Consider the following 12,813-nt stretch of genomic DNA (forward strand, 5'->3'; position numbering starts at 1 on the left):
TTATTTTTTAATATTTTTTTGCATTCAAAGAATAAATAAAAATGTAAATCAAATATGTTATAGTAGTCATGTTTAAATTTTAATAAAATACAACAGTGTCCATTAACTACTAACCAGATTACATCTAAAAAATGAATAATTAAATATAAACATAGATATAAAGGTTTAAATTAATATAAGTATGACATATAATTTAAATTAAAAACCATTGTTTAAGTTAAAACTACTTTGACCCATTGACCTATTCATACGACTCCTAATGACTACCTTAAAGAAAAACAAAACCAAGTTTTGAAATGTCATAAAATCTCGTTTTCTTTGGGTAGTTTTACTTTCTTGACATACTGAACATGCATATTGAAAACATTAACTAAGATGACATATATCTACCCTATTTTTAATTACTTTATATATATATATATATATATATATATATACCTTAATTTTCAGATATTTCATTGAATTCATCTATTTATTTGAATCCACCCTACACCTAACAATGAAATGAAAACTGATAAAGTCAAGAATCTTGTTTACCGTCATTGAACTAATAAGTTGACTTCATTCATGATTCATAAAGGTGTCTCTTGTTCATTATAACAACCTCTTTTCTGAATTTCATGCAAAAAAATGACAAGAATACATGGTAATATTAAACTATAAATGTGCACCTATGCAGAGAAGTTTTGTTTTGTTGCTCATGTCTTTATTTTGTATTTTTTTAGTGTATATTCTCTGTTTTTTTGGCTTCCAATCAGAACGTTTCTAACACATGTATTGATGTAACTTAGTTTATTCTGTATGAATTATGTCCTCTGATGGAGAGCTAAGAGGTGTAGTTAGTAAGGCAATGTTCCAAACAGAGGAGACAAATAATATACGATTCTCCAAAGATTTGATATCGCTATGAACGATGAATTAAGAAATTATATTTGTTATCAGAAGAGGATTTCACACTCATTACAATATAACGGCAGTGCCTGTATAAGAGTACACAACTAGTTATAGGGTGTACGTGTCTATAGTTTTTCTTTTTTTTCTTTTTTTTCCTTTTAAAGAAAGTTGTGCAAAAGTCACAACTCCACGTTCACGTATAATAATTTCAGGCTTTTTATTTGAAAAACGGCGAAACCGAATTTTAAACTTAACTCAATCTTAAAAAATTGGTTTATAAGATAAGGCTTATATTCGTATATATTTTCAAAATTGATCTATAATCGATATGAAACTTTCACCACATTCCATTCATACCGAGATATATACATTTTGAACATGAAATTAAACATTAATAAATGATCTGATAGCGGACGAAACAATATACCTAAGAAGTCTTAATAATATAAACTCTAACAATGACTCTCACTCCATGCTAAGAAGTAAACTTTAAGCTTAATTCAACCTCACAAAATCAATTTATAAGATAAAATTTACACATACGAATATACTCTAAATTAACATTATATCCGGTCTATCTTTCAACACAAAATTTAATTTGGATGGATTTAATTATACTGTGCTGATGGTGTAAACAGGTCATTAATATTGTCATTAAGATATATTAAATAGGATTAGTTTTTTTTTTTATTTTTATAATAATTATTTTAAACTTCGTTCTTACGAGCCTGTTATTAATTGATAATATATTTATTATACAGCATGAAAATTAAACTTATATTAACCAGGAACCCTTTTATGTCACAATCAATTATGCAACAAGGAGTACAAAATGAACTCGCTGTAGAAATAATTAAATAATAATTTACAACAAATATCAGCAAGCATTAATTTTATTCCTGAGGTATACATATTGAGGTAAGAAAAAAGGTGGAACAGGGAGAAAAAACCAAGAAAATAGGAAGGTTATCTGAACTGATGATTTTATATACACTACAATACAACTGATATATGTAAAGGGCACTTGCCCAAATAAAATGGAAGACATTTCACTTGAGAGGGAACAAAAAGATTTGAAGAGAAAAAGGATAGACAATAAAACTCAAAAGGGGGTGCCTGGTTCCTTCATATTGATTTTTGATTCCTACAAACCTCACTGCAACAAAAAGTGTTAATGGAGAACTTCCCTCCATCTATTTCCCTAACATTATAAAACAGGTGAACCACCACCATCCGCCCTACGGGCCCCTTGGCCGGAAGATTTGTCGCTGCTTCGAACGTTGTACCTTTCGTATACCCTATCGCGGTTCTCCGACCACCAAGTCTCAGCTTGGTGCTCTCCGAATCTTCGCCGGCTGCACACATTCACCACCAAACATGTTAGACATAAGCAAATTAATCAAAACTTCTACCTTAAACAAACACCAATCATGTATTGAGTATTAGTATGTATTTGGATTAAATTTGGTTGAATGAAACAGAAAGTACCATCTAACGGAAAAGTTTTATAGTTTTGCTTTGAAAGAAATCCATGTTTGAAGCTCAATGAAACAAAACAAAGATTTACCAAACATCATCTGTGACTTTCAATGCAAAACAAACTTAGGTTTGAGCTTCCAAACGATAAACCAAACACACACTTAGTGTTTCAAGAGCCAGAAATTAACCTAACAGCTATACAAAGTCTTTGAATCCCAAGCACCATATTGAAAATTATCACTGGTATACTATTGGAGGGTGTCTACACTTGGCGGTCACATATAATGGTAGAACAATATAAACATAACCAGGAAACAAAGAGAATTTTTTCTATTACCTGAACCGCACTCTTTTCAGATCTCTTGTTCCATCACGCAGGGCGACGAGTGTTATATAAACACCAGGCTCGTATTGTTCAATCCATTCTGCCTCAACTTGACTACTATTAGCAGGTATTATGGCATTCCTTGATCTCAAACCACTCTCATCATCTTGAAAATTTCCAGAATCCCTACCATCAACAGTATCTGATGCAGTACTACCACTTGTCTGGATCATGCTGCTGCTGCCATTTGGCAATTTAACATCTGGGTAATCATCTGTCCCATTAGGGATAACAGATCCCCGGTTTTGCTGGTAAAGATTAGCTCCATAGTTTCCGGTCAGAGTGCCTTCGGTTCTGCTTGGCAGGGATGATTCAATTGCAATGGAAGCCAAACTAGAGCCACTGATTGACTCGGCCCTGGCGTGACGCTCCCCGTTTACGTCTGGATGGTGAATTCCATTTGGCTCCATACCATTTGGCAGGTAAGCTGGTCTGATGTTCTCTGCATCATAAGCGCCGGGAGGAAGCCTCTCAGCCAGATCTTTGAGCTGAAAGGGAAACAATGTGGCAGGTTGATAAGCATGAGTATGGAGGAGTAATAGCTCCAAGAGAAGTAAATTAACCAACAAATTTAACCTGTGCTGTAAGTGACTTTATAACTTCTTTTGCAGCCTTAGATTTGGCAGATTCCTCAGCAGCCAGAGCCATAGCCTCCTGAGTCTTTTTCGATGACCTTTGAAGCTCTAATTCTTGCATTTCACATCTCTGTCTCAGGGTCTCAACCTAACAAAAATTATGTCAGATTTCTCTTGATACCATAACAAGTAAATATCAAACCAGTAACAGGGAAGAAAATTTTAAAAGGACAAAATCTATGCTATCAAAGCAAAATTGTACTTGATTGAGATGAGAAAAATGGGGGAAGAATAATATACCTGAGCACGTAACTTCAATACTTCCTGATTCAAAAGTTCATTTGTTTTCTTCAAGCTATCAGCAATACTTTTTGAGAAGGAAAGCCCTGATGTTGTTGGAATAGGTGTAGCTGAACGAGGGGGGCTTGGTCTTCTAGAGAATGGAGACACAGACCTGGAACTCACTCCAGATGGCGTCAGAACAGGTCTTGGAGCCGTTCGTTTCAAATCAACAGCTGTAGACAGGACAACATCTTTTAGCTGTAGCAAAGATTGAGGTTGTGGGTTGCGAACCAGAGAGAATGTATCAGCCTTCTTCCCCTGTTTGGCTGCCTTGCTATCAAGCTGCTTTATCAAATCCATATTAGAAGGGACAGCTGTTTTGGTTAATCTTAGGTCAGACTTCTCTAATCTGTCCTTGTTTTCACCCGACAAACGAGGCAGAGCATTCCTCCGATTATTATTGCCTGATTCTGCAACCTTGTTCAATTTTACAAAACACGAATCACATACGCGATATGGTTTTCCAGGATTTGGAGCCAGTGCAGCTCTTAATGCTTTTCGAGAACTACACGAATGGCAGTGCACTAGTCCACAATTATAACAGTTGTGCCTCTTTCTGGTGAACCCAAACGCTTGTCTGCAAGCAGAGCACTGAGACTGCTCAGCACCGGATACCCACTTATGGAGGCATATGGCTGCAGAGTAGTTTGAACCACAGGCAATATATTTCACATGTCTATCTTTCAAGGCTTCGACCAAAGTTGGTGTTTTTCGATCTTCAACATCTCCATGACCCAATCTCCCATTTGCTCCCTTTCCCCAAGTGTAAACCTCATTTTTGCACGTTAAAACAGCAACATGATAAGCCCCGCATGCAATTTCTTCAACAGATTCTCCTGCAAGCTTGTCTTCAACCAAACATGGCAGCTTTCCATCAGCCTGGGGATTCCCAAGCTGACCATAAACCGTGCTTCCCATTGTAAAAACTTGACCTGATGTTGTCAGCCCTACTGTCAAACTGTGCCCACAAGCAATTCTATGAAAATTGTAATCAATAAGTGAAGGTACGCAAGTTGGTTCAAGCCGAGCATCCTTGTCTCCATGTCCGAGGCGATTTTTATCTCCATCACCCCAGGTAAACAATTTACCAGATGATACACTAGCACTTGATTGAGTCACAATAACCTCTACAACAGCTGCAGTGTGCCACACTCCACATGCAACAGCTATTGTCCTCAACCCAGACAAGGATTCTACTTCTCTTGGATACGGAACATTTTCCCTATCTCCATGGCCGAGGACACCAAACGTTCCATCACCGAATGTAAAGAGCTGACCGGTTGAGGTTATCAAGGCTGTATGCCATGGACCACAGGTGACTAACGCAACTTGAAGCCCCTCTAGCGGACCTGCAATTCTCTTTGGTATCCAATGACTAACATCAGTGCCATGACCAAGAAGCCCAGCATTATGAGTACCATCACCCCATGTATATAGTTCCCCAAACATCGTAACAGCACAGGTATGGAACTCCCCACAGGCAACAAAATCAACAGTTGCAGAAGTCATAGCCTCAACTAGACGAGGTTGAATCACATTCTTCCCAACACCATGGCCAAGGCGTCCACCAGATTCTTCACCCCATGTGAAAAGTTCACCCTGCCTTGTGACTAGAGCAGCATGCTTAACACCACATGATATTTGAAGCACATCTAAAACCACATTCGATTCCAGTGGCCTGGGGAGGAGAATATCTGTCCTTGGACTGAAATAACTAGCACTTTTATCAGCGCCAACTTTCACAACATTCTCACAGATAACCTCCCCCCATATGTATACATCCCCAAGAGCATCGTAATCGTCAGGAGCAGACCCATGACTAGATGTACTGGGGGCACTTGAGACACTAACACGAAAAACATCTGAACTAGATCCTTTCACTTGCATATTTGATGGGTTTGATAGTGCATGTGACCTATCAAAATTTACAGTATTTTCAGAGTGAAAGGATTGTGGAGAAGTATTTGCCAGACTAACAGAAATGTCAGGAGAACTGATGTCTCGTGAAGCACTAACTGAACTTTCACTAGGACTATTTGATGTCAAATCTCTGCTGTCCTGAAAATAATTGAGCCAGAAAGAATTATATGAAGCTGTCCATGTATTTTACCAATGAAGCTATTATACAGTATAATAATAATAATAGTATGAGGGAAAATAGATACATTCTAGAAAACTTATATTTCAGTCCATAATTCCCAAATACCATAATCAACAAATCCTAAATTGTGTCCAAAGAAGAACATCGGTGAATGCCATTTTGTTTTACAAAACTGCAGAATAATCTTTCCAGGATAAGAGCTAATCCATAGAATCAAGATAACCATCCTTAGAGGAAACAATTATATTCTTTTATTGAAGCACAAAACCAATGAGCTCCCCTTACCATGATTCATCCAAAATATTTATTTCAATGAAAATGATAAACACACCACTACTGGATCAAGAGTAAGATCAATGATCTATTATCCTTCTCAGTATACCATAGTACAGGAAACATGACACGAGTAAAATGGCAATTAAAAGACAACAAGTAGGTATTTTTACATCAAGATAGAGGCCTCCATCACTCCATCCATCAATTTTGGAACGCCCACCTTGACCGGAAGATATCAGTGCCTTGAGACCAGTAATCCACACTTCTGCCTCAACTTTATCCTTGCAAATCTGAAACACAACATAAAACATTTTATAACAATGATAAATGCAGAAAATAGAAACAAAACAATGGTGTAGTCATCCAAGAAACTTCAAAATTCATCACCAACCAGATCAAGGGATCGCTTCCCGTTGTTATAAATAAGTGAAAAAGAAAGATAATCCTTCTCAGGACGCAGAAATCTTTGGAAAACAGCCTGACAGAAGAGAAGGCAAATTAATAACATAGAAGAGGAGAAACAATTTATATAACAATTTCTTTTGGGATATCATTGAGTTAATAAAGAATGCTACGCCATCATCAGTATGATATAAAACAGTACTGTAGAAATCTCACAGTTCTTTGTCCAGGAATAATTCTTGAGACAGAAGATAGTTTCAGATTTCTTTCTCCACTGCTTGATATCCAGATTAAAGACAATTCATCCTGTGGTTTTCAGATATTTGAATAAGTATAATTAGAAATAACTCAAATTAGTGTCAAAACCAAGCCTACTATATACACGTCTGTTAAGTTTACAGTCTACAAAGTACAGCAAAGGAGCCAACAGAAAATAGGCCTTCTTATCAACAATCATAAATATGACCGTAATAGCATGCATCATGCAAAGAGACATATGTCCAATATTGAAGCTACAAAATCACTATCGGTTGGTAGTTAGCACCAGAGTGAGGAAACAATACCACTTGAGTAACAAGTCGGTAAATCCAATCTAAATCAAACAAAAAAGATTTGAGGTTTTATTCACTTTCAGTTAACTACTGATCATCTCAACTGGTTATACCAAACCCAGAATGTGGCAACAAAAACCAACAAACTGCCATTGGACCACATAAACTCTTGAACTCATAGCTTTAGAAACTAAAAGGACTGTGCTAAATTACCATATTGTGGAAATAGAAATAGTATTGAAAAATAATAATAATAATAATAATAATAATGACCTGCAACCTTCCTCTGAGAATGAACCAAAGAATCCTCTGGATTTAAGAAAGTATGGATTTTGGCCAATCAAACCTTTTTATATGACATACTAGAAGGCATCCAATTGAACCATCTAATTATAATGGAATCAAACACAGCTAACACATAGTACCAATGAAAAGAAAGGAAAGAAATGGACATGAAGAGATTACGAGCCAGCCCTACAGTAATACTTGGTCAGAGATTACAAATAAATAGTCACTCCCAGTTAACACAGAAACACAAAACATCATAGCATGACAAACTTTAATCCAATAGAAGAATAGTGTCTTGTTTGGCCCATTGACATTTGATATCATTGGTACAACACTTCCCTTATTGTAAGTTGGGAGGCAGCTACTTGTATCAATGAACGTAATCATAAGCGAATACACAATTTCTAGTAAGCAGGGCAAATGAAAATAGCTTGACTGTATAATATCAGTTCTGATAAGTATTACAAGTACAAATTAACAGGTTTTCGGTACAATATTTTTCATATAACATCAGGTACCATGCCAAAGCCCCTATCTTTCAGAGAGTAATTTGAATTGAGCATATAAACAGTTTAGTACAGTCCAATCTAGAAAGTTAATGAAGCAAGAAAATTTGAGAATTCACTAACTCCTGAAATGATTTCATTTAACTTACATTGGAAAGTCTAAACGGACAAAACTTAGGCCTTCCCTTACGACCATATTTAAGTAGTTGAGCACCCTTTTTCAAAACAATCAATGCCTGCAGAATGAAAAGGTAAAAGATTGAACATACAAACAATTATTTACATAAAAAATACAAAAACTTTGGAGAAATGAGAAACAACAATGATCAAGGCCATCTTGTTGCATAAATGTTGTAAAAGTTTCATAAAATATCCAGCAATGATTTACAACATTAGGTTTCTCCAAGAAACATCTCTCTCAGCCTTCTTAATACTTTAACCCAGATTGATAGTTTGAAAATATTGTACAGGCCACAGATATATCTGGGACCACTATCATTATTGTCCAAGCAAACAGCAATAATCGGATGCTCAATTTCACTAGACAAACACTAATTTAGGCATATTCCATGTCGTTACTACAACCAATACAACAACACTAACGCAAACTTCGATATCCCATATCAAACTATCCAAGACATTTTCATAAGGTGCTGAATCAAACTTTTATCACTAAAACATCTACCCTATTGGCACTTACCTCCTATTGGTGATAACAACCTAAACCAAGTCGGCCACAATACCCCGAGTCTCATATGTTAATTCCAACACAGACAAACATCCCTTATCTTTCCTCTTCAAGACACCCGTATTCCATGGCAGTTGAAAAAGCAACAAATCACTAATCAACCAAATTCCACTTAACCTCTTTAAATGGATCACAGACCCAATTCACAACAATAACAATATAAAATCTCTAATCAAAATCTCATCCCAATTCCAGCATCCCCATAACAAAATAGTCTCTATACATAAATTCCATCACCATGTCTTCACTCCTGCACCCTCACCTCCCACTATTTCCCAATCACTTCCAACAAAGAAACACACACGCGCGCGCACCTGATCACAATCATCACATTCCCCAAAAATAAAAGAAACCTTATAAAAAACAGTTCCAAAATTCTACCAAACATTTAAAGCAAGAATCAAACTTTAACTCAAAAAACAAAACTTTGATATTAAACAAGTAACTGACTTGGTCGATGTCACGGTCGGCATTCCTGTAGCTAACAAGATCTGCCATTCCATGTGAGAGATTCACCGAAACGCCACCACCCTCTGCGATCGCTGCACAAAGTTCCGTACATCATAAACCTCGACCTCAGTCTCTCGCTTTCTCTCTCTTCACTTTCTCTGAGAATAAAAACCCACTTCTTATTCTCACTCAAAATGCCAAAAAACCTTCGCGGATCTATTCCTTTTCACAGAACCCGAAACCCCGCTAGCCCCATTCGCAGTTCCAAGTCAAAGACGCAAACTTTTCAACTCATGCAAAGACTTGGACCGGGTGAGGAAACAAACGGGTTCGATCAACCCGGTTCAGTTGGAACGTCAGAAGAGGTGTTTCTTGGAGCCTGAAGATAATCTCCGGCGAAGAATGCGGGTTACGGCGTCGTCGCCGAAGCAGGGGTGGAGGGGCAGAGGAGGGAGAAAGAGTTTTAGAGAGAGAGAGAGAGTATCCGACCCTGCAAAAGTACAACTAGTCAAAAGAAGAAGAAAGAATGAGAAGAAAAAAAAAAAAAAAATTGAAAACAAACGCTTTATTATGTGGGAATATTAAATTAAATAATAAGGAAAAGCAGAAAGAAACTCTCCTGAAAAGAAATGAGAAGACATTTCCAAAGCCTGACTCCTATTTTTTAAAATTAATTAAAATATTACAAATTAACTAATTAATTATGAAGGTTTAATTATTTATTTTTTGTTTGTTTTTTATGTTTGGAAAAGAGGCACGTAGGTAAGAAGGATGGTTTGGTAATTTGGCGGGGGACAAGGTGGGTTATTAAAGATTAATGTTTGGTTAAGGTTGTAATGAAGGTGAAAATGGCAAAAAGGCCCTTCACTTGAGTTTTGGTTTTTCTCTAAAAAAGGAAATGAATTATTTTTTATGCAAAAAATGCATTGTACAGTTAGATGAAATTACCCACCAAAAACACTCGAATCAATTCATCTAAGATTGATTAAATTTAAATTTAAATTATAGTCTCAACATAAAGTAAGAAAAATTATCGTTTGTTTATTCAACTTAAATAGTATTTTGAAACATGATTGTGTCTCTATTCAAAAGATAAAATATATGCAAATTTTACTAAATATGACGAGTCTCATTTTAAATTTAGCAGGTATATTTTAAGAGTTATAAAATTTACATGAATTTTAATTGATAATTTGTGTTAGAAAAATTGGTGCTACTGACATTTTTTTCTAGATTTACCCTGAGCTATTTCTTTATACAAAACATTTTATTAAAATTAAAAATATCTAAAATATAGTGAAATAATTGTTCCATTTTTGTGCCATAAATTTAAGACTTTAAAAAAAATTATGCATTATTTACATCAATCACCTATTTCTATTTATGCTGAATCTATTTTACTGAGGAAATCAGTTACCTTTTAATGTGTGTACTCTTTTAATGAAAATTAATTATGTTTTTTATTAATAGCTGAGATATTTAACCTAAAAAGTACACTCTGTGAGAACTAAATGACATTGAATAATTATTATATTTTTTAATTAGAATGTAATCATTAATTAAAGTTGTCATATACAAAAGAAAAAAGCTTTGAATGTTTAAATTATTATATTTCTTATTAATTGAGCATATTATGCCTTTTGGAGGAGTTAACTCAAAACGAGGGGGAAAGTAAATAAGTTTCTTACGAAAAAAAATGTGTTAAATTTTCTGTATTATTTCCTTATAGTTTTTATCCACTACCCAGGACAATATTTATATGTCATTACATCTTGGAAAAAATTAAATGGTTATTGTCATATTCACATTTGCTTTTAGGCTATGAAATCAAACAATAAATAAAACTTTAATTATTTACCCTGTCAGTGTACAAAATATTTTTCGATATTAAAAAGTCATTTTAGTTATAATTTAGAAACAGAACAACTATAATAAAAATAAAAAAATAAAAATAAAAACCAGGTATAACTTAGTTGTTTAGAAAGACACACTACATTTTAGGCTGGCAGACATATCAATGTATCACATAAGAGAAAAAAGAGAGGACAAAAATATATATTAGTGTGTTATACTAAACATCTAGAATAAGAAAAAAAGGTTTTGTTTGAATTTTTGTGAATAAATTAAATTGAGCTATAGAATTAAAAGTTAATAATGTATTGTAATTTGATTTGGATGATTTCCCATAAATTCAAACACGCCCTTAGATATAATAAAATAACCTAACATAAATAAATAAATAAATAAATAGTATAAGTTAGAGCTATAAAAATAAGTTGGAATCCGCGAGTCAATCTGGCTCACCACGGGTTTGGGTCGGATTGGGTTGAAAATTTTTTACAAATTTAAATACGAGCTGATTTTTTATCCGGCTCACCTAGAACTTGACTCACCACGGGTTCATCAACCCACAAATAAAAGGTCACACAAGTGTTTTTTGTTAAGTTGGGATTTGTATTTGGATCATGCTAAGTTATTTTTTTAGCCAACACATAAATAATTTGTATTTTTGTGATTTTGGTTTGTATTTGGATTGTATTAAAGTTATTTAGATTTTAATTAGAATTATAATTTAGTTTTGACCGAAAAAATAAAAAATTGTATTTTTTTTCAATTAAGTGAGTCCGTGAGCCAACCCATTTTAACCCACCAACCTGTGGTGAGCCAGATTGAACCGGTTGGATTGGCTCACTAAGTGATCAACTTGTAGTGGGTCGAGTCGAGTCGGACCGGACTACCTATTTTTACAACTCTAGTATAAGTTAATTGTGTTATACATATATTCATAAATCATTAACTTTAACAAAAAAAATAAGTCCATTTGTACACTCTATTCTGTTGAATATGAATAAAAATAAAAGAGAATCTTATTTCAATGGCCTATTTTTCAATATCTATAAATCTTATTTTCATGCCTTTTCATTTTACCTAAAACTCCTCCTCCTCTTTTTTCATCTTTTAAATGAAAGAGTTTTTTTTTTTTAGGGGAAAAACACAAGAATTAAAGAAAATATTAGAGAAGCAAAAGGTGATGACGGCTTTTGCGGGAGTTTGCAATATGAGGGAATAGAAAGATGTAACGAAGGAGAATGTAATGTAGTGTTTGAGTGAAACCAAATGCACATTCTATGGCAAGTGTTGCTTCTGAATAAGATTTGTCCTTCTAATTAATGACCAAACCTAACCCACTCTCATCCGCATATACATCAACTTATATTTCATTCTTTATTCCAACCTTCTTAATTATATAATTAAATGAAACTTTAATATATTTTTAATTCTTAAATTTGATGAAAAATTGAAATTTATTTTTATCTCAAACTTTGATATATTTTTATTATTAAACTTTAGAAATAAATGAATATAATTATCCTAACTCAATTACATTAAATTGTTTTCACTTGTTATTGAAGTTTAAGTTGTTTATATCATTCTGACACATTTTAGCTCAAATATCAGCATGAAGTATTGCTTAACAATCTCAAAAAAATTAATATCATTAGGTTAAAAATATTGTATTTATTTAATTTTTAAATTTAGGAGACCAGAATGTATCAAAGTTTGAGACAAAGATAAATTCTAATTTTACGTTCAAGTTTAGAAATTAAAAATATATCCAATTCTAAATTAAATGGTTAAATATGTTACCTTAAATTATTTGTTAATATCTCAAAATTATATATAGTGTATCCTCAAACTCTAAAAATGAATAAATATAGTATCTTAACCCAATAGTATTAAAACATTTTGACTTGTTAAAAGATGTTTCACGTTGACATTTTAGATATTTACAATGTTGACACTTTCACATGCAAA

The 12,813-nt window shown here is 34.0% G+C and overlaps 1 protein-coding gene across 1 annotated transcript; it reads right to left on the reverse strand.

Annotated features, from left to right (window-relative positions):
* Positions 1–1,860: 1,860 nt before the first annotated feature.
* On the reverse strand, positions 1,861–9,530 carry LOC114190944 (PH, RCC1 and FYVE domains-containing protein 1-like). Its single transcript, XM_028080034.1, has 9 exons — positions 8,998–9,530; positions 7,949–8,035; positions 6,671–6,760; positions 6,444–6,530; positions 6,223–6,342; positions 3,634–5,733; positions 3,335–3,481; positions 2,711–3,246; positions 1,861–2,249 (listed from the first exon to the last, which is right to left on the reverse strand). Exons 1-9 carry the CDS (start codon positions 9,043–9,045, stop codon positions 2,102–2,104), a joined length of 3,363 nt encoding a protein of 1,120 aa, XP_027935835.1. The 5' UTR covers positions 9,046–9,530; the 3' UTR covers positions 1,861–2,101.
* Positions 9,531–12,813: the final 3,283 nt, after the last annotated feature.

The sequence above is a fragment of the Vigna unguiculata genome, chromosome 7, assembly GCF_004118075.2.
Source record: "Vigna unguiculata cultivar IT97K-499-35 chromosome 7, ASM411807v1, whole genome shotgun sequence".
In the NCBI taxonomy this organism is placed as follows: Eukaryota; Viridiplantae; Streptophyta; class Magnoliopsida; order Fabales; family Fabaceae; genus Vigna; species Vigna unguiculata.

Bases quoted from the DNA above. Each gene is read 5' to 3' on its own strand.
- LOC114190944 (XM_028080034.1), bottom strand. From the start codon at position 9,045: ATGGCAGATCTTGTTAGCTACAGGAATGCCGACCGTGACATCGACCAA. The intron at 6,343-6,443 runs GTTGGTGATGAA...GTTGTGTTTCAG, and splicing joins GGAAGCGATCCCTTGATCTG to ATTTGCAAGGATAAAGTTGA. The intron at 2,250-2,710 runs GTAATAGAAAAA...GAATGTGTGCAG, and splicing joins CTGAAAAGAGTGCGGTTCAG to CCGGCGAAGATTCGGAGAGC.